This window comes from Microtus ochrogaster, linkage group LG9 (assembly GCF_000317375.1).
Source record: "Microtus ochrogaster isolate Prairie Vole_2 linkage group LG9, MicOch1.0, whole genome shotgun sequence".
Taxonomy (NCBI): Eukaryota; Metazoa; Chordata; class Mammalia; order Rodentia; family Cricetidae; genus Microtus; species Microtus ochrogaster.
In genome coordinates, this window is record NC_022034.1 from 26452479 (window position 1) to 26479134 (window position 26656).

A 26656-nucleotide genomic window follows, 5' to 3' on the forward strand; every position below is an offset into this window, starting at 1 on the left:
ACTGAATGACTGCAGGACCAGGTGGGACAGAAACCTCAGCTCCCTTCTTTTCTCAGTACCTCCCTCCTTCCCCTCAGTGTCTCCTTCTCCTCAGTACCTCCCTCCTTCCCCTCAGTGTCTCCCTCTCTCTCCTCAGTACCTCCCTCCCTTTCCTCAGTGTCTCCCCCTCTTTCCTCAGTCTCTCTCTCTCTCTTTCCTCAATGTCTCCCCCTCTTTCCTCAGTCTCTCTCTCTCTCTTTCCTCAATGTCTCCCTCTCTTTCCTCAGTCTCTCTCTCTTTCTTTAGTAGCTTCCCCTCTTTCCTCAGTCTCTCTCTCTCTCTCTCTCTCTCTCTCTCTCTCTCTCTCTCTCTCTTTCCTCAGTATCTCTCTCTCTCTTTTCTCAGTAGCTCCCTCTCTTTGGTTGGGCAATACTTTCTCTGTGGTTCACTGTGTAGGTTTCTGGCCTCTGTCCCTGGTCACACCATCCACCACCCAATATATATATATCTTTCCTTTTCTTTGTTCATCTGGTCTTGGTGGTCCTTGGGGTCTTCCTACATTTCTTCCCCTTTCCTGAGCCTGCACAGCATCCATGTTTGTGCTGTTTATTAGAGGCCTGTCTTACTCTACCTGATACTAGAGAGGCAAACAGCATCTCAATTCTTTAAAACTCTCTCGTAAAGTCTTTGCAATGTCCCTCAACTGAGGAACTAAACAGCAAGCATTTCCTGATTCTATCATTGTGACTGATAAAATATGGCTATCTCATGGGATACCATACAGTCTACATATGGTTTTTATTCTCAGTTCCTGATAACTCCTAAAACCCCTTAGAACCTGGAGTGATAGAAGCGTCTTTTGTGTAGGCATGTACTGACTTGTGAATGAGGGCCTCCTTCATCAAAGAGGCTGGTCATGGAAAAGACCAAGGCATGATCAAAAGGCAGAGGCTCCCAGCATCCTCCATCATCACTCTCCAGGTAAGGGAGAATTGATCCTCAATGATCAAAGCTGTAGCTGGTCACATGTACGGAAGTAAGTCTACATAAGATCTGAAGGGATAGGGTCAGCAGCTTCCTTCTGGCTCCTCCCCTGCAGCCTCTGTACCAGAGCACTCCTGAGTCCTGTGAGGTGCTACAGCAAATCAATTAGCCCTGGTGTGGGCACTGCAAGACCCTAGATTTGTGGTGAAGCACAGGGCACCACCTGAGATTTGAGATTGGCATCTGAACTAGATGAGAATCCTGATGAACTGGATGAGGCGTCTGATGGAGAATCTGTTGTATCGGTTGTCGTGTGTGTGTGTGTGTGTGTGTGTGTGTGTGTGTGTGTAAGAAAAAGTGGAAGTATTCCACAGTGAGTGACGGATACTATGGGTACAGAAAGGGAACACACAGTCTTTTCCTCTCTGACACCTGAACTGTCGTATTTAGAGTCTCACCTAGAGAAGCCCACCAGAGGCGCATAGCAACTTGCGAAGGGAAGCTCCTTTCCCGTCATTTTCTGGTTGGGAAACAGACTCAGAAGTCAGCTGACTGGCTCAAGAGAAGAGAGTGAGGACCCTGCTCTGGTTGAGAGCATGAGCCTAGAGTCCACTACCCAGACTGGCCTTTATCACACAGGAGACCTTGGGCCTTTGCTCACTGCCCTGGATCTTCAGTGATCTATCTCCTATAGAACTAGGAGGGTGCAATAATGTCTATCCCATCTCAGGATAGCAGTGTTACATGGTGGCAAAAGCACGGGCAGTGCTAAATTTCCTATTAATATAGCAATGTTGTTATTCTTATATTAAATACGATTTGGGCTGGAGAGATGGCTCAGTCGTTAAGAACACTGGCTGTTCTTCCCGTGGACAAGAGTTCTGTTGCCAGCACCTACATAGGCTCACAACCAGCCCCAGGGGATCTGATGCCCTCTTCCGGCCTCAGTGCCCTGCACTAGTGTATGCGTACCACAGCAATTTAAATATAAGATAAATCTTTAGAATATATCATCACTACTGTTATACATCAGACTGCCTCAAACGACTTTGACGTGATGATCAGTGCATCGCACTGTTGACACTCAGCAAGTACTGCCTCCCTTCTATAAACACTTGGTTCCCTCTAACTTATTTTCTAAGTGTTTCAGCTGCCATCAGGCTTGCATTGCAGCTATCAGCAGCATTTCCCCACCTTGCGCCCTGATCGTCCCCCATCTGCAGCTGCCCACCAGAGCCAGGTACCTAAAGGCAGATGGCAGACAGCTGTGGACTGGGCATCGGAGAAACAGGGGTTTGGTTCTACCCAGAACTTTTTGGAAGGTAGACAGGCCGCGGTTATTTACCATACAAACAGATCAGCTGGAGAAGCTCTGGCGAGGTGGCAAGCTGAAGTGCCTGGAAGGCAGACAGAAACAGGCCATGGGGGATGAACCTTCCTTAGCACGCTTGGCAGGGATGTGGCTCCACAGAGCTTGCATGCTCCTCTCTCCTGGCCAGAGGCAGTTGCAGCGGAATGGGCCAATAGAGAGTGAGCACAGGGAGAGTGTGCTTAATCATTTCCCCAATGGGAAGGAGTTTTGTTTTCTCTGTCTCTTAGGAAACCAGGCTAACTGGTCACTGGAAAACAAGTGTTGGTGCCAGGGCCTCCGGGAGATACAAGGCAGCCTTCTCAGAGGTATTTGAATCCCACTTTTGGCTCAGGGGTCGTTTTGTCTGCATTCTGGGAGTTTGGGGGGTATGACTTGGTGGGATTGGAGCCAGAGATCGACAAGTCCTACCATACCAGGATCCTTCCTCTCTTTCTGGCTCTACTTCCCCTACCTGGCAGCTGGTTTATTCTTAGTCACAGATGGCTTTTGCCCTTGTGCCCTTACCAGAGCTGTGGAGAAAGCTGCTGGGCAGGCAAAGGCACTGTGGAATAGCGGGGCTAGTGAGGACATGGCTGTCTGTCTTCTATTATTCCCCTGGGCTCCAGGACTTCCCTCCTTGGGTCTCCAGCCTTCTCTGCCAGACTCTCCTGTGCCTGGAACCCTTCTCGTTTTCCCCTCAGCTCTGGTGGTCTAGTGTCTCAGTTTGCCTGTCCAGAAACAATACAGCTCAGTAGTAGAAACAGCACACTCTAAAGCTCCCTGGAAGGTTTCAGGAGCTCACAGAGTGGGAGTCCTGTAGAGCGAGGGAGGAAGCAGACAACCCCCAGAGCCAGCCCTCACGGCCTCTGCCACGTTGTTTCCACCTGACCTAATGCCCTGGCTGTTCTTCTTTGCAAGAAGGAATTGTACGAAGGGCAGATTTTTATGCTGACAACCCGAACAGCTGGTTGGGTATTAAAACTTTGCTCCCCAAGTGGCAGTGACTAACTAGAATAATTGTTACATTGGTCCCCCCTCTTTAATTTGGATTGAGCCCGACAAAGGGAGCTGGGCAGGGAGCAGATATAGCAAGACAAAGAAGTGAAGGCAGGTAGGGGCTGCCAGGGGAGGGTACTGAAGCCTTTGCTGCCCTCTTCACCTCCCACACAGATGTCAGCCTTTGGGCCCCCACCAAAGGCACCTGGAACCTACATTTTCCCCATGCCCTCCCACAAGAGGCCTATTTGGGAGAGAGCCTCCATGGCCTCTCATTTACCACTGTAGGAGCTAATAAGAATGCATTTGTTCTCGTCTTCATGAGGGCATGGAAGCTGGAAGACCATGGGCCATTCCTTCATGTTATAGAACCATCCAGGGCACAGTCCAGCCAGAATCCCAGCTTCCCTTATTTTGAAAATGTGCTGTTCAGGTCCCAGGTCAGGCACTTCAGGCCCAGAGTTCTGAGAGCAGGAAGAGACAGGGATGGGGTCAGGAGGCAGGGAAGAGGGGGTTGCTTTCCAGAGCTGTGAAGAAGGGAAAACAGTGATGGTTTCCGTCAATAGAGCTCTCTCCGTGATGCTATCCTTCCAAACAGATGTGCACAAATGCTCCTGCTGGTGCCTCTGTGTCTGCTCTCCAGCGGGTCCTAGGAGCATAGGCCACAGCTCAGCACCTTCCCAGGCTTTGATTACCTCACCAGCACTCCCTAGGATGTGCCCGTGGCGGAAAAGTTCACGCAAGTGCACAGTGACTAGAAAGCTGCGTCCAAACGCCGTGTGGTGGTGAGCATGGCGGCAGAGCTAGACTGGTTTTGTCTTGGTCACTAATGCCTGTAGAGACCTCGTGGCTCACACTGTTATTTCATGGAGTGAGAGCTTAAAGATTTGCTGGGCTTCACCCACGGGAGCACCGGAGAGACATCTTACTCTGAGAGGGCTGCCTGATGTAAGGAAAGAATTGTCGCCTGGGGCTTTAATTGGGCAGAGGATTCCCTAAACAAGGTGGACAGTTTGCATTTCTCTCCTCTCAGGCCATGGAGACCGTGCGCATCGCAGTCGTCGGCGCTGGTGTGATAGGACTGTCAACTGCTGTGTGCATATCCCAGATGGTCCCCGGATGTTCCATTACCGTCATCTCAGACAAATTCTCTCCCGATACCACCAGCAATGTAGCAGCTGGAATACTTATTCCTCACACGTATCCAGGTGAGAAAGGGATCTATTTGCAAGATGCTAATTTTGTACTAGGTGCTTTTCTTGTGATCCTCGCTCAGAGTCCCCTTGTGTATACCAGGCCGGAGTGAGTGAGCCTGAAGGCTGCCTGGTGTACCCGGGGCATCTTTAAAGGAGGGAGGGGCTTTGTCACCCAAATCACAGGTCCTCCGCTCTCTCTCTGTGGCTGAGAGCCTTGGTATTCTGGGCCAGCTTCATCTTTCTGCTGTTGCTAGTGGAAGGCTTTGCGCTGTTCCCCAGATTTCTGCCTGAGACCTGATAAATACTGCTCCGTGCCAATCCGGTAGGCTCTTGTGAGGATCAGATGAGCTGATATTCACAGAGTTCCAAGCAGTGCCCTGCATAGAGCCATCACCCACCTGCATTTGCAATTATTCCTGCCGCTCCGGCTGCTATAGTTTTGTTTGACCGGCACTTGAATATGCATTAGGTCACCATGCTTGCTCAATCCACAGTTGAATTGGAATTAGCTATTATTTGGGGATGATTTCTGTAGCATATGGTTCTTAGCCACTATTCTGTTTTTAGGGTGCAGGGGCAGGAACATGGGAGTGTATATTAAATCAGTTCTCCACACTGACGTGTTATTGTAGGACAGTCTATGAGGTCTAACAGAATTCTGTAGTGCAATTGTTACTTCTTCTTTATCTCTAAACAAGCAGCCTGTCTGCAATTTTGGAAGAGAGTGTTGCACTCATACAGACACACTTTTCATTGATGACAATGAAATATTTATTTATTCAATATTAAAGGGTTATTTATTGGTTTTATAGCCAGTGCTTTATTTAAAAGTCTTGCTACTAATATGTATTTATTGACTTGGGGCCCTGCTGGTCACCCTTCATTTTTCCAGCCCACTTGTAAGGAGTCTCTCAGTTCTTCCTATTGTCCCAACAATGTCCTTGGTGGGATTTCCTAGTCATGCACTGATTCCTGCTCTTATTGGCATTTTGGGAATATTCCTTGTATGCTTCTGGCTCCTGTGTCAGGCTGCCCTGCCTAGTCTATTTCCCTCCATCAATAAATCATTACAGGAGTGGGTCAGATAGACATCAGCATCGAAAACTCCGTGGATCCTGTCTGAACGCTCCTCCCTGAGTGCGTTAGTATCACAATCATGTCCTCTCTGCCGCCCATTGCAGACACGCCTGTGCCCGCGCAGAAGCAGTGGTTTACAGAGACCTTCCAGCACCTGTCCACAATTGCCAAGTCTGCAGAAGCCGCAGATGCGGGCGTTCACCTGGTGTCTGGGTAAGAAAAGGAATCTGGAGTTGTAGAATTAGAACAACACAGACAGATATCAGAGATCAGCAGGACATATTTGTAAGAGGGAAGACTTAGAAATGGCTTCAGAAAACTTAGGAAACATTACTTAACAGAATCAGTTGGCTTTTATAAACAATAAATAACTATTGCAATTTCTTATCACAAATGTTTTCTTGAGTTTCTTCAAGGAATGTGAAATGCAAAAACATTTCAGAGAAAAATAAATTAACTTGAAGATTTAAAAAGACATGCTATTTGTTTTTTGCCATGCTGGGAATTGGAAATCTGGCTTGGTTTGTGCCTGCTGGGAACTCCACCACCCAGTAAAGCCCCAGCCTGAGAGCGCTTTACAAATGCATGCCTGCCTCTGAGGATCTGAACTCAGCCGTGCAGGTGCCTGAACCCAAGGGGATGGAAGAACTCATCTTTTCCTTTGGGTTTACAGGAAGTGAAGTTTTAAAAATCATGAGGGAACTTTATATGCACTTTCCGAAAAATACAAGGTTTCACAAAATTTAAGGAGCACCTCTTTCTTCCCGCGCCTCAGGTGGCAGGTATTTCGGAGTGTCCCCACTGAAGAGATGCCTTTCTGGGCTGATGTCGTTCTGGGATTTCGAAAGATGACCCAGGCGGAGCTGAAGCAATTCCCTCAGTATGAATTTGGTCAGGCTTTTACAACCCTGAAGTGTGAGACCGCTGCCTACCTCCCATGGCTGGAGAAAAGGTTGGTTGAAATGTCCCTGTGTTCCTGTTTGACATGGTGATAAATTATTGCACAGCTGTTAGTAAAACACACAGCAGACTCTCCGGGGCTCCTAAGGGCTCTCTTGGACTGTCTTGCTGCTCACAAATGGCCGGGGCTCTGTGGAAGCCTCTGGAGAGAGTGTCCACGTGGCAAGGACTCACGGTAACTTCGTGCCTCGTTTGTCCCCACTGCCCCGGAGAAAAGCCAGTTACTGAGAAATCTTAGTTTCTTTATTCAGAAAATGGAGGCTTTGAGGCAACGCATTTATAACTTTTCTTCTTTGGAAGAGAAAATCTTATGTTTATCATATTTTTTTTAGTTTTTTCTCTTTTTTAGTAAAATAGGTTGATCATTATTATTATTATTAGTTATCATTATTACTATGGTTATTATTAATTTGGTTATGAATAAGAATATTGAAATTGAGGGTTTATCTAAAGTATGTAATTGTTTCCTTAAAATTCAGTCCTTAAACCTTTCATTTTGGCTTGGGCTTTAGCACTTCCTCTCCTAGCTTTGTAGGGTACACAGCGGTAGTGTTTTGACTTGAGAGCCATCAATGCATCTCTTGCAGGTTTGCTCATCCATTGCATGAGGTTGGGGGCTTGGAAAACATAGGATCTATCAATCCCCAAATCTGGGAACTGGGTCAATAACCCTTATCTGAAATGTTTGTGCACCAGAGGCATTTTGAAATTTAGTTTTCTTTCTGTTTTTTTTTTAAATCTACTTAATGAGCCTGGTATCTGGCCAGATGGCCAATATGGTGGATGACGAAGGCTACCTAACCCCTTTTCTTCCATGAAAGACTTTGTGGAACAGGGGCAGGGCCTTGTTGCAGCCTGAGAGGAGCCCTTTAAGTTAGTGCAAAATGGGGCAATGTCACTGTGAGGGAATGGGACATTTAGGGTTCACTCTGTGGGCTGGGCGAATCCAGATGGGTAGTCACACAGTCCCTGCTGTTCCTTACACTTGGGCCTGTTCCGTTGCCTCCTACGCCTCTTCCCCACAGTGTGAGTGCTCAGCCTTCTGTGTCCTCATTCTGAAGGGAACATTCCTCCCAGTATGCCATGTGGCAATGACTTCAGCTTCAGCACCTGCTAGGATGGTACATCAACCCAGAAAAAAAGAGATATTATTTTATTACAACTTAAACTGTTAATGTTTTCCAAGAACAGAAAAGCTCATCTCCTTCTCAAACATTGCCCATGGTGTCAAGAACAACCTGGCACACAAAGAGCCCTCAGAGGTTTAATCACCTGTGCAGGTAATATTTTATGTCTTGGGACAGTAAAGTCACCTGCTTGGCTGCTTTTTTTTTTTTGCTTGCTGTCCGAGGAAATAAATCACAGAGGCAATACATCTCCTGCCAGGCAGCCTACCTAAATAAATTATCCTGAAGAGTCCAGAGCCACCCTGCATTTGATGACATCTAGGAAGCCTGCTGGTCCCTTTCAGTGCTGGAGGCCTAGAATTTAGCTGGTTTCTTTCCAGGACACCAGGCCTTATCCCATGGCCCCGAGGTGGCTCACACAGCACATAGTGCTGACCTCCCTGCCCATACTGATTGGTACCTCTGTTGTTTTTCCTGGGCAGGCCCGGCATCCCCCAGTTTTGTGTGTATTCTTTTGTCTTTTCCCACCTGCCTGACTCTTGTGATTTCCTAGGAAGCTATATAAAAATTCACACTGGCATTGCGCACCACCTAGGGGACAGGTTCTCCCAGTTTTAAGTCTGTCCAGCTTGCAAAGGCCTTTTCCTGTGTGGGGCAGATTCTTGCTCCTCCTATCCAGTGCACAGTGGGTCTACTGGAACAGAGCTTCCCACTGAAGTAGCCCTTAGGGTAGTGGTTCTTAACCTGTGGGTCACAACCCCCTTTAGGAGGGAATCACATATCAGATAGCCTACATATCAGTAGTAAAATTACAGTTCTGAAGTAGCAATGAAATAATTCTATGGTTGGGGGGTGACCACAACATGAGGAACTGTATTAAAGGGTTGCAGCATTAGGAAGGTTGAGAGGCGCCATCATAGGGGTTGGCTCCCTGTCCCACATCTGTTCCCCAGTGCCTGGTCAGGAGAGTGTGAGACTGTGGGCTCCCGCACAGGGCTAAATGTGTTCTCTGTTGATTTTTCATGGGTGGGTAAGGACAGAGTGAGGGGACACTGTCAAAGGTGGCAAGAGGATGCTGCCTGTGTTTCCTGATAGTGGCCGTAAGGCTTGTAGGGGACAGATGAAGGGTGTGTCGGATGTAATGGCCTTGGTGGCTTTTATTAAGATGCTCTAAGGCATCTTCCTGGCTGGACTTTCTTCCTCAACACAACACCTCCTCTATGGACTAAGGGAGCATGGCTACTCCCCTTCAGGACCAATGCCTATAGAAGCCCTGGACCAAATCCATATACGTTCCTCCAAGGGACTAAAGGCTGCTTTACACCTGGTGCCTGGTGTGGCCTGGAGATTCGTACGCATTCATGGAGTAGTGCCAGGCTGGGGTGGACACTCAGAAAGCTGTGCCACAGCCGGCAGTTCGTTGTGAGGGAGTTAGCGAGGGCCACAGTCAGCAGACAAGTAACGCTGTGAGGGCAGAATTAGACTGTATGCGTTTGGCTGCTTTATAAACCTAAGATCCATTTAAAAGCTCTAACTAGGGGAACTTAAGTGGAGCATAGCGACAGGAAGAGTTGCTATGAAGAAACTGGGTTTCCCCTGTAAATCTGTATGCATAGGACTTGCCAACTGAAATTTAAACTAGGCTTCTTTTTTCTTCTTGTTTTTGAATAAAATGACTGAACATGGTTGATTTTTTTTTTTTAAACTCTGATAATAAGGTGTCATTCTTTGGTTTGAGAGCAGGGATTCATCTGGAATTAATTCAGCTGGTTAGCAATGCACATATAATAATCCCAATATAACTCTCTAATGACGTTCCTGTCCTTGATCCCAGTCCCGACTGTTTCTACCTCTCTTTATGTCAGATACCCTTCATCTTCCATGTTCCTTCCAAGCCCCTCACTGTGTGTCTCCTCTCCACTCCAACCTGTTTCCCCATGGGGACTAAGAACTCATTCAACCTGTTTCCCCATGGGGACTAAGAACTCATTCAACCTGTTTCCCCATGGGGACTAAGAACTCATTCTGGTTGACTTTGGAGACCCCCCCTCCCCCGGCCAGAATCACCCTCATTCATTCTAGGGTGAGAGGAGAGCTGACGACATATGGAGAGAGATGTCCTCCATCCGTGCTGGGGTTGTTAGGCTCAGAGCTACTGGTGGCCCTACTAAACCAGGATTGGCCCCATCCTCGATAAACCGATTAAACACGCTGGTGACAGTGAAAAGCAGAAAAAGAAGCATTGTTCAGTCTAGCCACATTGTGAAGAAGATCAAAGAGGCCTAGTCCACTCTCCAGAACCAGATCGACCTTCAGGGTGCTAAAATTAGGCTTGGGTTTAAATAGAAGGCCAGAGGTACTTATGGTGGAATAGCTTGGTCAGAGTGTGGTCGGATTTTCTCCGTTGTGTCCACCTCTAGTCTTTCCTGTAAGGTGGACTAACCAGTCAGGGCTGTGTAAAACATCGTTCCAGGAGACACCCCCTCCACCATCTGACACAAGGGTCTCAGCCTTCTTCTCCCAGCATGAGATTCCTGGGGAAATCTCAATTTCTTAGCATCCGTTTTTCATTAGTTTCATAGCTAAAATGAGAGGCACAAATATCTCTAGATTATCTTCACCCCTGCCAGGGTGGGCACCTTCAGCTCTGAACCCCAACTCCAGGCAGCCCTACCCTGCCTCTGGCCTCCTCCATGCTTTGGGAATTGGTGCCTGCACCCTCTGAAGGATGATGCTCAGCTGCCTAAGATGCCAGCTGGGCATGGGCACAGTGCCAGCCTCCATCCTCTACCAAGACATAGAGTTTTCCAGGGGATATCGTCTGCAGAGGTGTAGCACCAAGTCTTTCTACCTTCTCTCCAGAGTAGACGTACATCTACAATACGAGCTTTCACCTTATAGCACAGCAATGCAGAGGGTTATGTAGATAACATTCGCAAAATAAGGTATAGCCCGTCTCAAAGGCATGATTGGCAGCTTGGAGCCCACCTGGATTGTAAGTGATTTAAAATGTCTGTCATTCCTCATTTTCTATTTATTAAGTGTTTCAGGGAGTTGATCTCAGGTGATTGGGTCCCAGGGCATGGTCTGTGCAGTTAGCTTTCCTCTTCATGGGGCCGTGCCCTCCCTCCTGTCCTGTTCCCCCACCAAAGGGGCCCTGCTCCCTCCTGCCAGTCCCCACTGTAGTATCTCCCACAGAGCCCCTCCTTCCCGCCAAGTACTCTTAGTTAATAGAGCCCCCTTTCCTCATGGATTATGGGGCCATGCTGTGCTCTTTTTGCAAATTGGGGTCTCGCTCCTTTGCCAGACTCTCCAGAGGAAAATGATTGAGTCTTTTCTGTCCCTAGTTGGTCTCCACAACTGCTGTAATAGCAGCTTCATATGGTTGTAAAAGCAACTTCTAGGCACCTGGTCATTTAAGTTAACATCTGACCTCAGGATACAGTTTCCTCCTCTGCACTGGTGCCAGGCTCTTACTGTATTTGCTGGGGATATGTAATGGGTGAGCAACATCACACACTCACACTGAAACAGGACTGGCTGACCTGTCTGGATATGTGCAGCAGGTTTCTTCCTGGGAAAAAGGATCAAGAGGGACCCAGTACAGCGTCTGGCTGAGCCTTCCAAAAGCCCAGCTATACATCCATCACCTACCCCATCTCCAGTGACATGTTGGGCTTTCATCCCAGCTCTCAGCAAGGGCTGTTGAAATAGAAAAGAAGAATATTTGCATTTATTGCATTCTCACACAGACCTGACAACTTATTCCTTAGTTAAGGAAACAAGTTCAGTGAATTGAAGAATTTGCAGGAATCCTGAGACTGGTAGGTCCACTTGTTTCCCTGAATTAGAAAAAAATAACCCTGAGTTCTGATTAGATGGCCGAGGACAGGACATAATGTTCAAGGACTAGCACATAGAAGAAAAACAAACCCAAGACAGTGTTCAGAAGAAAGGCTAGTTAAAACCTTTAAGGAGTCTCCGTGGTCATAGTTAAATATAAGTGACACACAGATGTGCACAGGCTTACCCACGGGTTACATGGCCCGGCTCATGTTCTATAGGAGTGCGGCAAACCCTTCATCCTTCTTATTTTTCTAGGAAAGCTCTGACTGAGCAGCTGCAGCTGTGGTATGTCACAGGTTTGTCAGCCCTGGTCCAGACCTTGCTCCTCTCATTTCCACAGTGAGCTGCTGAGGGCAGTCTCACAGCAACACGGAGGAAGGGAAGGCTGGAAGCTTAGAGAAGCTGGCCAGCTTACCAAGGTTATAGGAAAAGTGTGTGTGTGTGTGGGGGGGGGGGTGGATGCCCTACTTCCCAAAAATCTTTCCTTGGTGCCTACTTTCTTTTCTTTGACAACTTCATGCAGGTACGTAATGTATTTTAATTGTTTTCAGCACCGTTACCCCCTCTGTTGAAACCCCTTGTCCTGTTTGCTACCGAGAGCTATGAGAAAACAACATGCCCACAGCAGCTCGGGCAGGAAGGCTTACGTGTTCCAACCACAGTTAACCATGAAAGAAAGTCAGAACAGGAACTCAAACAGGGCAGGGAACTGGAGGCAGGACCATGGAGGTCGGAGCTGATGAGGATTCATGGGGGGGTGCTGCCTACTGGTTTGCTCCCCATGACTTGCTCAGCTTGCTTTCTTATCGAACCCAGGACCACCTGCTCAGGGATGGCCCCAACCACAGCGGACTGGGCCCGCCCATGTCAATTGTCACTCAAGAAAATGCCCCAAGGTTGCCTACTGCACACTCATGAGGGTGTTTTCTCAGCTGAGGGTCTCTCTTTGCAGATAACTCTAGCTTGTGCCAAGCTGACAAAAACAAAAACAATCAAGCCCCAAACAACACATCCTTCTTCCAGACAGCTCCTGTTCTGCTTTTGTGTGTTTTCCCTTTTTCTTTATTCTGACCCTTTGAGTTTAGGGTTACTTGCAGAACCTGGGTGGGGATTGTTTACTTACTAGAAAACGGGAGGGGCGGTTCCTCCTCCTCCAGCAGCTACCAAGGGAAGGGTGGGGTCTCCAGGGCCCTCCTCATCTGTGATGAAATGTTGATGGGTCCAGGCTCGTGCAGCTCCCAACAGCTGCTGGGAGTTCATGATTACAATAGCTGTAGAATGTCCAGTAGACATTTTGTCCCAGCACTCCTCCCCTCCTTCTGGCTCTTATACTCTTTCCACCCCATCTTTTCATGGTGCTGGTGTTTATTTCTTAAGCCTCACAAATGGGTTAGTGCCACTACAAAAAAACAATTTTTCCTTTCTCTTTTCTTCTCCTCTCTCTCTCTCTCTCTCTGTCTCTCTCTCTGTCTCTCTCTCTGTCTCTCTCTGTCTCTGTCTCTCTCTCTCTGTCTCTCTCTCTGTCTCTCTCTCTCTCTCTCTTTCTTCTTTGCAACATTAAGCCTGAGAGAACTACTTCACCTTTGAAAACACTGCCCATTAGCGTGCATCCAACGCACATAATCTCAGTTTCCAAATTGTTCCGTGGAGAGAGTGGAAACTCCTGTCCTCCCTCCTTTTCGTCACTCTGTCACACCAGAGGTTTTTATTGGTTATTTGTGGCCCTATGTAGATGTTGCAGGAACCTTTGGCTTTCTTGCCGCAGGTAAATGTCATAGCCTTCTGCTGGTTTTCTGAATAACAAGCTAGGATACACAGGGTGAAAATTAGTGCTTGAAATGACCTCTTGAGCTGAATGGAAAGTACACTCCAGGTTCAAGTTACTGAGGGCTTAGCACAGCTGGGCCTTCTGTAAATATTTAATATATCATAAATGAATCCAATCCAGAGGTTTCCGGCTGTCCTTCAGATTGCTCAGTGGTGGCATGGGAGTGGTCCCTCCAGTGGGAGAGGCTGTGCTGAGTAAGGGGCTGAGCTCTGACGAGCAGCCACCTTCTGCTGAGCTGTGGAGAAGACGCAACTCCACTCTCCAAAGCTGACTGAGCTGCTGTTGGGGCCTGTGATGCCTGGAGCGGAGATGCTGTTTACTCTCCTCTACTTGTGAATTTTTCTAGAACTGGGGACCAGTGCCCAAAGCCAATTCCTTCCAAATCACAGTGCAAGTTCCAGTGGAACTTTCCAGCTAGAGAGTAGAATGTCAGTCTTTTCTTGTGTTAAAATGTCATCTTCTAGGCTCGTCTTTACGGTGCGTCCAGAAGTTTCTGACTTTTCTTAGGTTTTCCTTCGCATGAAACCTTTGTTCATCTGGCATGGAAGGGAGGTGTGCTGAGAAGCAGCGTGTGCACCTCTGCTCTCTCAGAGGTAGGGAGAGCACAGACACCCACACCTGTTACTGTTGTCAGTCTTGGCTTTTCATTTTCTCTCTGGGATGTGCTTGAGGGACAACAGACAGGGAGATGGACGTCTCTGGGCTACCGCTCTGTCAGAGTTCTCCTGAGATGGAGCCAATGTGTGTTCGTGTGTGTGTGTGTGAGTGTGCGTGTGTGTTCGTGCGTGTGTACATGTGTGTTTGTGTGTGTGTATGTGTGTGTGTGTGTGTGAGTGTGCACATTATCTGTATCTGTTTATTAAACTTTAACCCTTCAGCTATCTACACTGTCTTCCAGTTCTCTTTCTGGCCCTTGAGGAAGGGCATCGTGCCTTCCAATATTTTTGCCCCCCTTAGCAATGTTTTGCTTCTAGATCACCAACCTGCATCTGTTGTACAGAACTGCCAAGAGTCTCTTTATTAAATCCCCTGTAACCTATAAGGAACCTAGAAATAAGATTATAGGATTACAAGGGATTAAGATGATGAGATTACCGGGGTTATTATTTTTTTAATGGCTACAGAATTTCCACATTGGAGATGAAGATAGTTGCTGGGATGGGTGGTGACAGTGGTTGTGCAACAATGTGAGCTTACCTATTGCCACTTACAATACGCCTCTGAGCTGTATACGTAAAAATGGCCCAAGTAGTGAGGTTTTGTGCTGTGTATATTACCCTACAATTCAACAGTGATTACAGGCTTCCTGAGCCATTCCTTCTCATTAGTGAAATATTTGGTCAAAAAGAAAAAAAAAGCTGTTGTTTATGCCATCAATTGTATGTTTTGTTCCTTTTGTGAAAACATTCTCTCTCTCTCTCTCTCTCTCTCTCTCTCTCTCTCTCTCTCTCTGTGTGTGTGAGAGAGAGGTATGTGTTTGTGAGGGAGTGAAAGGAGTGTGTGAGTGTTTGTGTGTGTGTATGCTCTCTCTCTTTCTGTGTGTGTGTGAGAGAGAGAGAGACAGAAAGACAGAGAGACAGAAAGACAGAGAGACAGAGAGACAGAGAGAGAGGCAGAGAGCGCAGCCATCTACCAGAGCGAGCTGACTAACACAGAGCCGCATGCAAGAACGAACAATGCGTGACGGGATGCGGAGGCAGCAGAGTCGGAACAAGAAGTGCTTGACAGTTTAAAGCACACTGAGTCAATTTGGCATTTATTTTGCATTTAGATATAGGAACTCTGTGAAATGTTTTAAGAGTAAGACATATGATTTCTTTGTTTTAGATTTCCATAATAGGTTTTCCTTTAGGACCAACCATAAGAGTCTTCCTTGGCCCAGGATGGAGCTAGGCTGTGCTGCCGGGAGCTCTGGAAGCTCCCAAGATTTTATTGTTCCCGTGGGCCTGTCCTTCATTTCTGGGAAGTGGTGAGAGGTGGTTAAGGCTCACCCTGGTCTCTCTTTCCCAGGTTAAAGGAAAGCGGCGGTCTGCTACTCACCAGGAGAATAGAAGACTTGTGGGAGCTGCAACCATCCTTTGACATCGTGGTCAACTGCTCAGGCCTGGGAAGCCGACAGCTTGTGGGAGACTCCATGATTTCCCCTGTAAGGGGCCAAGTGCTCCAGGCACAGGCCCCCTGGGTGAAGAATTTCATCCGAGATGGGAGTGGCCTGACATACATCTACCCTGGTACATCCTACGTAACCCTGGGAGGAACCAGACACAAAGGAGACTGGAATCTATCCCCAGATGCGGAACTTAGCAGAGAGATTTTTTCTCGATGCTGTGCTCTTGAGCCCTCCCTCCACAGAGCCCGCAACCTAAGAGAGAAAGTGGGCCTGAGGCCCAGCCGGCCTGGTGTGCGTCTGCAGAAGGAGATCCTAGTTCGAGGGGGACAGAGGCTCCTTGTGGTCCACAACTATGGCCACGGGAGTGGGGGCATCTCAGTGCACTGGGGCTCGGCTCTGGAAGCCACCAGGCTGGTGATGGATTGGATCCGGACCCTCAGGACCCCAGCTCCTGTGTCAAAGCTGTAACTGACACCAGGTGTAGCGAATGACCCCAGGTGATGCTGGTCAGCACAGTTCAGGGTTCATGATGGGGCCTCGTAATGTCTTCCTGGCTGGCAAGTTGACTCTGATCTTTGTTTTCACAATAAGAAATCATACAACACAGTAGACTCAGAAAGCTTGCCACTAACGAAACTCCATTTTGCCCAAATATGTGTTATTAAAAAAATATGTGTTATTAAAAAAATGTTTAGCCAGGTGGCATATGCCTTTGATTCCAGCACTTGGGATGCAGAGGCAGGCCAATCTTTGTGAGTTTGAGGCCAACCTGGTTTCCAGAGCGAATTCAGGACAACCAAGACTACACAGAGACACCCTGTCTTGAAAAACTAAAGCAAACTAAAACAAAACAACAAAACAAAAACTTGTTATCTAGGGTAACATTTGGGAAGGATCTAATGCTAATTTATATGAATGATATAAGTGATACGGATTTTTGTATCTTTAATCCATAAACCCGTACTAGGAGACAACATGTGGGAAACACTTGGATCCCTGTCAGTTGTAGAGTTGTGTGAGATCCTCTTAGGTCATAGAGCCAACCAAACAAGCCTTACTATTTCTTTAGGTAAGACCACACAGTGCGGACCTCCTGTCTTTAACTGGAGACAAAGCACAGTTATTGCCAGTGCAGGCAGCCGCTTCCTCCCCTTGGCTGGTAATGATGGTAGAAGACGGAGGTGGAATTGCCTATGAAAACATCGCCAGTTTGGGAGCAGCTAGGTGTCTGCCAATGTGTATGTTCTGTTGTTTCTGGGACCAAACACCCAACAGAAACAACCTAAAGAGTTCGTTTGCTCATTGTTTTGGTCCACCATGCCAAGGGAGGGCCCTTTAGAACAGAGCTGTTCAGCTCAGGCCTGTAAGAAAGCAGAGTAGAGGGGCAACAGGAAGTATCAGGGCCAGGTACAGCCTGTACACGCCCACTCTAGTTTATACCTCTTCCAATCAGCCCCCACTTCCTATACATCTCCCTTCTCCCAATAGTTCATTCAGTTCTTGAATTCATCAATGGATTAAGTCATTGATTAGGTCGTTTGTATCTACCCTCAGCCCCACCCAAAGGGGTGTTTCAGTAATCATCTAAGTAACTCCCCCATCTTGTAAAGCTGACAATGGGGATCTACCACGGCAGTCACCTGGGCTGCGTATTCCATTACCACAAATGACGGAAACACGGCTGGCTGCACGGTGAATGAGCATGGCTGAAGACTGAGTAGTCTGTGCAACCAGAAAGCTAATTGGCTAATGGAGATGGAACAGTCATTTTAAATGACATAAAAATACAAAGTATTCTTCATGTTAAGTTAAAGAGTATTGGGGAAGAAAGACATGTGTCTTGCAGTAAAATAAGTTTGAGAATTGCTGAGTTGAATAATTTAGTGTGATTCCCTAACTTTGCCTGTGCAGTGTGGACCCTCAGGAGTGCTCTTGGCTTAGAAGATGCACCCATTCACTGAGATAAGCAATCTTAGGGCATGGATATCATTTAATTCTGGAAGAAGGTGCCTTTTGTTTCTGAATAATCAAGTCTATCTTGAAGGTATTTGAGGGAGGTATGAGAATAGTCATAAATACAGAGACAGGGCCAGAGAGATGGCTCAGCAGTTAAGATTGCTCACAACCTCCTAGAACTATAGCTTCAGAGAGTCCAACGCCCTCTTCTGGCCTTTGTAGGTATGTGTGTGCGCACACACACACACACACACACACACACACACACACCACACACACACACACACACACACCTTAGTCAGTGTTCTGTTGGTGTGAAGAGACACCATGACAACAGCAACTGGAGCTGGCTTACGGTTTCAGAGATTTAGTCTATTATCATCATGGTGGGATATGGTGACATGCAGGCAGATACAGTGCTGGAGAAGGAGCTGAGAGCTCTACATCTGGACCCATAGATAGCAGGAAGAGTGAGAGCCACTGAGCCTGACTTGGACCCTTGAAACCTCAAAGCCCACCTCACACTTCCTCCAACAAAGCCACACCTCCCAGCCCCTCCCAGCCCCTCCTTCCCAGATAGTGCCACTCCCTGATGAACAAGCATTCAAATCTATGTGTCTATGGGGCCATTCCTACCCTTTCACACACACCTACATATAGATGCACATACATATACATTAAATAAATCTTTAAAGATTATTTTAAAATGCAGAGATGAGAAGATTCCCAGCATAACTTATTTTCATTTTCCTGTTGAGGTTTTGCACATGATTTTGCATGTGTTTGCAGGAGCGCTATGCCAAGCCTTCAGAGACTGCAGTATTTTGATGAGCTATGAGCCTTGTTAAACCAAGCAGGGTTATTTCTATTAATTTCCACCAGGGGGTGATATTGTATCAAACTCAAATACACTAAACTGGAAATTTAGAAATGACAAGAAATAAAAAGTAGGTAACTCTGTGTGACATGTGTGCTGACTGTGTGTGTGTGTGCGTCTCTGTGTGTAGAACATTAGCATTTTTATTGCCCAAATCCAATGATTCTGAATTTTATTTAAAGTAGGTAAGAAATGCATGTGCTTACGTCACAAAACACATGCATCACATGGGAAATATATCATGATAATGGGTATTTTAACACGAAAAGATAACATTTCTAATGATTAAAAAATAAAAGCAAAAGCTGCAGCAAGCACAGGTCATGTCTTGCCCTTCACAAGGCCATTATAATATTTTTCATGCAATATATTTGATTACGTTTTTCACCTCCCCCAACTGCTCCAAGGTCATCCTCATTTCCCTACCCACACAACTTTTTATTCTTTTTCTTTCAAAGAATTAAAAAAAAAAAACCTCATGGAAACACAAAAATGAAAAACAAAACAAACAAAAAATCCCCCCAAACCCAATAAGACAAAAAAAAATACTCAAATAAAACAGATCAAAACAAAAATCCCCAAGAAAACCACAGGAGCTTGTTCTGTGTTGGCCAACTACTCCTGGGCACAAGGCCTGCCTTGGAGTGCGGTCGGCGAGCCCAGTGACACTCAATTGGAGAAAATGGATGTGTCCTTTGCCAGCAGGTGTCAGCTGTAAACAGCTTCTTGGGTGGGTGGGACCCTGAGAGTGCGTCGCCCTCGGTGCTGGGGCCCATCTGGTTTGGGTCTTAAGTGCACTCATTGTTTCTTGCACTTGCATCAAGGCTGCTGCCTTCTCCCTTGGCCTCTCGAGCCTCTCGCTCACCTCTACCTAGTTGTTCTTCTAGTATAGCTTCACTTCATTTTCCATTTCTCAAGCTCAACATTGTAGGCCCGAAAGATCAGAGCCTTCCTGGTCACCTGCCCTGATTTCATTGTCACTAATTGCTCCGTGCTTCCGTGGTGTCTCTCAAAGGTTATTATTCATGTTGGTCATGAGCTTCCAATCTGGGCTGCATCTTGAAATCACATGGGAAGCTTGGGGGGAAAGAACCCCGCATCCTGATGCTCAGCCTTGCTTTGTTACAGCAGAATCTTGAAGACTGGGGATGGGTGGGGGTGGGGAGGTGGTGCAGCAGCCCTGTGTGTTTAGAGCTGTTCACAGGGCTCTAAGCCTTGACCGAGAACCACAGTGCCATCTTTTCCTTTTCTCTTAGAGCTCTCCGCTGCTGTAACCATTGCTTCACCTTTCTCTCTTGCTGCCGTAGTGCAAAGCGGGGAGAGTGTGCTGGTTTAAGAGATACAAGTCAGGCACGCTGGACAAGGTGGCCTATGAGAATTAGCTGTCTCCCAAAATGGCTCTCTAGATATACTGGGAATGTCCTTGCCGCCTAGAGGTTAGCTGCTGGGAGACAGATGCCTGTTTGAAAGACGGGAGATAGGCTATGCACATGGACAACCGCCTGAGCACATAAGACGACAGCGGACCTGCAAGCCTTCAATTTAGGAAACCATCCACTTACCCACAAGGCAAGTCAGTCTGCTGTGTGTCAGACTTGCGGGACACCGGACCCGAAGCCTGTCTCTAGTGCCGACCCAGAGACCCAAACGATCCCTTCCGTAAGAGGTGACAGACACATGATGCTTGGGACACAGTTAATGACCAATATCTTCCCTAATTTTGTCTCTCCTTCTAACTTTGGATCAACCAGAGAAATCGAACTATGCACCCCTATCCTGTGACAGTGGGTGTTTTGCCTTTGTCAACCTGCTTGCTGTTTTCCATTCAGAAGGTCTCCAACCAGGGCATCACTGCATCCTTCCCCTGTCCCCTACCGCACCTCTTTTTTGTGCTCTAACGATTTCTAACTCCTCTGCCTGCCTTTGAGTACCTGCCAAATGCAAGGGATTCAGGCTGACTCCCACACAGGCACTAAAGAAGCAGCCGTCAGTTTTCTTTTGGCTGGGCTATTAGTCAGCGTTCTTCAGAGAAATAAAACCCGCACACAGCTATGCAGAGCTCTATCGCAAGGAGTCAGGTCAGATCATGTGACTGTGGAGGCGGCTGAACAGATGTCTACAAGATGGAGGTCTAGGAAACCTCGCGGTACAGCGTCAGTCCAAGCCTGAAGCCCGAGAACCGGCACAACTGCCCTCAGACGGTGCAGAGTCAGGAGTCAGGAGCGCTGGTGTCTGGGATCCAGAGAAGATGAACAGCCCAGTTCAAGCAGAGAACAGACTCATCCTTCCACACCTTCCCGCTGTCCCGGCTGGCACTGGGTGGCTCATGCCACATTCGTAAGGGCGATGACCTCAGTCTGAAGTCAGCCTTCTGAGTCGGTTCCTCATCTCTGGCAAAAAGCTCTTGCTGTGTAGACCTGAGAATCTGGTTCAACACCCAGAACGTCCAGCAGAGCCATGGGAGAAGCAGGGCATCCCTGGTGCTCATCTCTTCTAGAGATAGCCCCATGCCCACATCCATGTCCACAGATAACATGTAACGAGCTTTTTGAGCACTCCTTCGGCCAAGCAAGCTGGAACATGAAATAAACCATTATATCCGGTTTTGCTTCTGTGAAGATTTCTCATTTGTGTAAGTGGAGTGCTTTTGCTTGGGAAGTGCTACGGCCTGAAAATGAGCCACCTGTTTTATTTCCTTGTTCCCAATTTCAGGACATCATCATGGTCTTTGGTGCTTTGTAGACGTAGGGGACAACTGGTTTCTGTCTTAAATCTTTGCTTTCAAGTGTGGAGCCTTTGTGGCCAAGTGTGTGCCTGCTGCGCTCTGACCCAGGGGAACGGTCATTGTCAGCATGGTGCTTCTACAGACAAAGGTTGTGTTCAGAGTTTAAGATTTTATTCACTGGGAAAGAAAAGATGTTGAACAGAAAGGCCATAACCCAGTTGGGTGCAATGTATAAAGCTATTTTTAAAACGGCAGATATGCCTATTACAGGATAGACACTTCCATTCAACTGGGGCCCCCTCTCTTTCCTCTTCCCCTTTTCTCTTTCCTTCTTTTCTTTTTCCTCTCCTCCAGTCTCCCTCCTCCTTCCCTCCCTCCCTCTCTCTCTTTCTTCCTTCTCCTTCCCCTTCCTTCTTTCTCTTCTTTTTCTCCTGACTTTTCCTCCCCTCCCTCTCCCTTCCCCTACTCTCTTCTTCTTCCTCTTCCTAATTTTGATTTTTTTTGAGACAGGGTCTCACTGTGTAGCTCTGGCTGTCCTGGAAGTCACCATGTAGACCAGGCTGGTTTCAAACTCAAGAGATTTGTCTGCCTCTGCCTCCTGAGTGCTGGGATTAAAGGCGTGCACCACCACACACAGCCTTTCCTTTTCTTTTTTGAAACAGGGTCTTATTTAATTTCTCAGTCAGTTAAGAGTTTTTAGAAATGAGGAAGAAGTCAGTGATTGGCCCCTGTGTGCGGGGTGTTGAAGGTCGGAGAAACCGGCTACAAGACTCTCCTATAAGGAAAAAGATAATGGTGGACCCCTGCCTGCTGGGAGTTGTAGTTCTTACAAACCTGCTGCACGACTCCCCCAATGTCAGATATTTGAAATGAATGCAGCTCTGCTAGTATTTTTTTTCCACAATTTCTCTCATCTTTCTTCTTGAACGTGTGAAGGATGGAGACACATTTGAAGTCTGTTTCCTCCGGATATCACTCACTGGAGAAAAGCTGATTGAGATGTTTAAATGGTGCCTTTCTTCTTGAAAAATCTCAGCAGCTTGCCACCAGGCCTGGGGGTTTTATTATCCTAAGTGACTTTGCTGTCTATAAATCATAGCCCTAAGCAGCCGAAAGGAGCATGTTAACCAGATCCCTTAAAAATACAACCAGGGCTTTTCTCAATTGTTAGCAGAGCAATTGACTTCCATCAGCTCAGGGCACCTGACCTGGCCTGCAGCCACCTCTCACAGCCCTGGCCCTTGAATTAAACTTATCTCTGCGTACATTGTATGGTGTCTGCCCACTCCCAGTTTTTCCATGGGCTTTAGTATTTCCCTTCATTCAGACCCAGCTCATCTAGCCATCCGAGGGCCATGCCAGCTCTGCCCAGGTCCCTTTCTGGAAACCTTCAGGGATCCATCTCATTTCACCTAAGCCCTGGGTCTCTTGTGAGGACAAGAACATCAGACACGGGTTCAGTTGCAAGGAAGAGAAAGCCTCCAAGTGTTTGGGTCAGTGAGCATTAAAGAAACAAGGACGTAGCAGTTCAGGGCTGGTGTGGGGTCTCTGTGATCATCAGCGGCAAGGCGTCTTGGAAACAGCCCTGCGCTTGCTCGTGAGAATGAAGCTGCAGGTGTCACATTGTTATTCTTCCCTCGCAGAGGTGCCCCAGAAGACTCACATAACATTTTTGCCTCTGTACGTTTGCACAGGATTTAGTCCATAGGTTCCCCTGAGATTTAAGCGAATGTGGCAACTTGCTCGCAATGGAAAGGTCAAACTCTCAGCTCTGCTTAACGTATCAAACTATAAATCAAGTTTCATCAGCTAGATTAAGAATTTGTACTAAGTGGGGGCTTTCGGAAAGATGGCTGAGCTGTTAAAGAGAATTGATTGCTCTTCCTGAGGTCTGGAGTCAGACTCCCAGCACCCATGGGGTGCTCACTGCTCGCTGCTCCAGTTACAGGAAATTTGATATCCTTTTCTGGCCTCCACGGGCATCAGGCACTCACATGATACCCAGACATACATACAGACAAAAATCCATATACATAAAATAATAATAATAATAATTTGTGCCAGGGGTGGTGGCACACACCTTTAATCCCAGCACTCAGAAGGCAGAGGCAGGTGAATCTCTGTGAGTTCAATCAAGGTCAGCCTGATCTGCAGAGCAAGTTCCAGTATAGACAGAGTGACACAGAGAAACCTGTCTTGAAAAAATGTACTACGGGCTTCTGTAATGACATCCTGGTGACTGCACATTCTGGAAATATGTTGGCTATAGCTGATAACCAGGTTACTTGGGATTTATGTGGAGGAGAGTAGGCAAGAGAGAATTCCAGAGATGGAAGTTTGACAAGGGCCACAGAATATCTGAACAGGCATTGAGAATGGCTGGAGATCCTGACCCTGTGTGAAGTCTGAATGGACACAGTTAATTCTACATTCCTCAGAAACTTTACATCTCAGAAAACAATGAGGCAAGGAGGGGTGAGGAGAGGGAGAGGAGAAGGAGGGAGACAGAAAAAAAAAAGATTTCAGATTCCCTAAGAAGAGAAGAGGCGTCTGGACACACTGCTTTTACAGAGGTCCAGAGTGTGGTTCCCAACACCCAGGTGGCTCACAACTGCCTGCAACCCCAGTTTCAGAGGATCTGACACTCAGTTCTGGTTCTCATGGGCACTTGCAGTCACGTGCGCACGCACACATGCACGCATACACACATACACAGGATTAAAAACAAAATACATCTTACAAAATAAAGAGGTTGCTTCTCATGGGGCCTGCGGGAATGATTCAGTGAGGAAGATGCTTGTCCTGCAAATGACAAGAGTTCCAATTCTCAGAGCCCACATCACAGCGGGCAGGCATGGTGGCTGCTTGTGCTCCAGGGGCACAGACATGGCGTCCCTGGAGCAAGCTGGCTGGCTAGACTAGACAGAATCGATGAGCTCTGAGTTCAGCAAGAGACCTGTCTCAAAATATAATGTTAAGTACCTTCTAGAAAGACTTGAACACTAGAAGTATGTGCACATGAACCTGCACACACGTGCACCCATACCACACATCCACACAAAATAGAAAACCTTTTTATCTGCGGTAATTTCAGTAAAATGGGTGTTTGTTTTGTTTTTTAGCTTTTGTTTTTTGAGTCAGCGACTCTCTGTGTAGCCCTGGCTGTCCTGGAACTCACTCTGTAGACCAGGTTGGCCTCCAACGCACAAAGATCCACCTGCCTCTGCCTCCGGGTGCTGGGATTAAAGACCACCTCCAGCTCCAGCTGGCAATATGGATGCTGTTTTACAGTGTTAAATAAAAATTATAGGAGGCAATTGTTTCTGTCTTAAGTCCCTGTACTATATAGATCAGATTAAACTAAAAATGAAATCACTTGCAGTAAAGATAAAACTAAGCAGTTTATCTGACCTTTCAAGAAATTGGGGTCACAGAAGCAAAGGCCAAACTTTCCACAAAAGCCTGTGTCAATTGATATGATAATGAAATTCTCTGAGCTGCCGCTCCTAAGAGGAAACAGGCAACCCGTCAGTTACGTCTCTGTTGTCCTGAATGACCAATACGTTCTTTTGCTTCTGATATTTTTCAGTAGATAAAATCAACATCTTCTGCTTAACCCATCAAACCACGTCATCTATTTCACAGAATGAAGTTTGGCCTAAATCTAGAAGGACAGGAAGGCCAGCTGCGGGGTGGTTTGAATAAGAATGAACCTCATAGGTTTGTGTGTGTGAATGCTTAGTCACCAGGGAGTGAAATTCTTTGAAGGGATTAGAAGGCTTAGGAGGTGTGGCCTTGTTGGAAGAAGTGTGCCACTGGGGGTGGCTTTGAAGTTTTGAAAGCCCAGACCCAGTCTCTCTGTCTCTCTGTCTGTCTCTGTCTCTGTCTCTGTCTCTGTCTCTGTCTCTGTCTCTCTCTCTCTCTCTCTCTCTCTCTCACTCTTTCTGCAGATCAGGATGTATCTCTCAGCTACTGCTCCAGCACCATGTGTGTTGCCATGCTCCCTGCCATTATGGCATTGGACTATAAGCCTCTGAACCTATAAGCAAGCCCCCAATTAAATGCTTTCTTTTATAAGAGTTGCCATAGTCATGGTGTCTTTTCACAGAAATAGGACAGTGACTAACATGCCAATGAGAACCATTTAACAGAGTTGTTGTTGTAAGTCTGTCTTTTAACACTAGCTAGCTCAAGAGTAAAACAGTGCAAGCTCAGCATTTGGTGACACGTGGCTTGCTCTGAAGATCTTGAGTTCATCATTTCCTCTCACCAGAAAGGACTCACTGACATGTTCTCTCTTGTTTGTATTTATCATCACTCACCGCTAGGGTAAACCAAAGCTCCGTTACCCAAATACAGCTCTTAGGATGCTCAGGCAACAGTGTTTGCTTCTACGGCACTAGCCCTGGGCATGTTAAATTCTTGGTTGGAATCTTATAGCCAAAGGTAACTTGAGTAATGTTGATTCTGTTTTGGGCAGGGCATGCAGTTCAGTGGTAAAGGACTTGCTGGCTCCAGTGGGTGATAAGAATCAAAGAAACTTGTCAAGCCGTTTAGGGCAGGGACCTGAAAAATGAGCAGTCTTGCTTCTTGTCCTTGACAACAGTTTTGTCTTGTCTAGAAGTCAGAAACGTATTTGGTTCTATGATGTTTTGTCCTGGCCAGAGGTCAGAAATACCAGAAATATTTAGAGACCTGGTTTGTGTTCTGGTTTCTTGTTACTTTTCTTCTCCTTTTATATAGCAGCCTAATGAATATAGTTTATTAAAAATAAGTGAATTTCTGTGACAGAAACAGTTCAGCCCTCTACCAGGATCAGGGTTGACAAATCGATTTCATAAAGATCCTGATGACAAAATATCAAGGCTATGTAGTCTACAGAGGCTCCTTTGTAACCGCTTGATTCCTCAATACTGACATTGTAGCCAGAGAACATGTGGCCGTAGTTGCATTTCAATAAAGCTTTATTTACAAAACAGGCAGAAGGCTATCGTCAGCCTGAAGGATATTGTTTTGTCAATTTAGGCTTTAAGTTCCATATGGGCAGGGACACGTGTGATTTGTTCAACACTTTCACACTGAACTGGAGGTGCCAAGCCTGGTATATGGTAACATTTGTTGAATGACTGGTTGGGAAAATTATCAATGGACAAATTACCCAACTTAAGTTGAAATAAAGTAGTTAAGACCCATTTATCAAGATTTCTTGTTAGCTTTCTCATTGATTTTCCTCAAGAACTGCAAAAATCTATTACTAAAGACCTCACAGCTGGGGTATATCACAGAGAATACTATAATTATGGCCAGAATTCTTGGGTAGCTGAACTATGTAAGCACCCTAGAGGACTGTATCTGTAAGACCTTGGGAGGAAAGCTACCCTTTCTGTGCTCTGCCTGGCTCCACATCCCTGCCTTGAGTCTACTAAGCTGAGATCATGGAGTCACAGGGGTGGCAAAAAGTTGTGGCTTTTCCCCCAAGTCTGTGTTCTTGATGGCTGCAGGGAGCCGGACAAGATCGCCATTATAAGATGGCGCCACATCCTGTCTTGTTGGTTATAAACAACTCCATATTTGGCTTATGCCTTTGAGAGCGGCATGTCCCCCGCTTCCCGCATGCGTGGTGGATAATGGTCCCTAGGCCTAT

At 46.8% G+C, this 26656-nt stretch overlaps 1 protein-coding gene across 1 annotated transcript; it reads left to right on the forward strand.

Moving 5' to 3' along the window:
* The first annotated feature begins 2557 nt into the window (after positions 1-2557).
* Positions 2558-16138, forward strand: Ddo (D-aspartate oxidase). The gene is made up of 5 exons (XM_005363556.3): positions 2558-2640; positions 4344-4518; positions 5688-5796; positions 6359-6535; positions 15355-16138. Exons 2-5 carry the CDS (start codon positions 4347-4349, stop codon positions 15920-15922), a joined length of 1026 nt encoding a protein of 341 aa, XP_005363613.1. The 5' UTR covers positions 2558-2640; positions 4344-4346; the 3' UTR covers positions 15923-16138.
* The last annotated feature ends 10518 nt before the right edge of the window (positions 16139-26656 follow it).

Excerpts from the sequence above, each read along its gene's own strand:
- Ddo (XM_005363556.3), top strand. The coding sequence starts at position 4,347 with ATGGAGACCGTGCGCATCGCAGTCGTCGGCGCTGGTGTGATAGGACTG. Across the intron at positions 4,519-5,687 it reads TATTCCTCACACGTATCCAG|ACACGCCTGTGCCCGCGCAG; the intron begins GTGAGAAAGGGA and ends CGCCCATTGCAG. Across the intron at positions 5,797-6,358 it reads GGCGTTCACCTGGTGTCTGG|GTGGCAGGTATTTCGGAGTG; the intron begins GTAAGAAAAGGA and ends CCCGCGCCTCAG.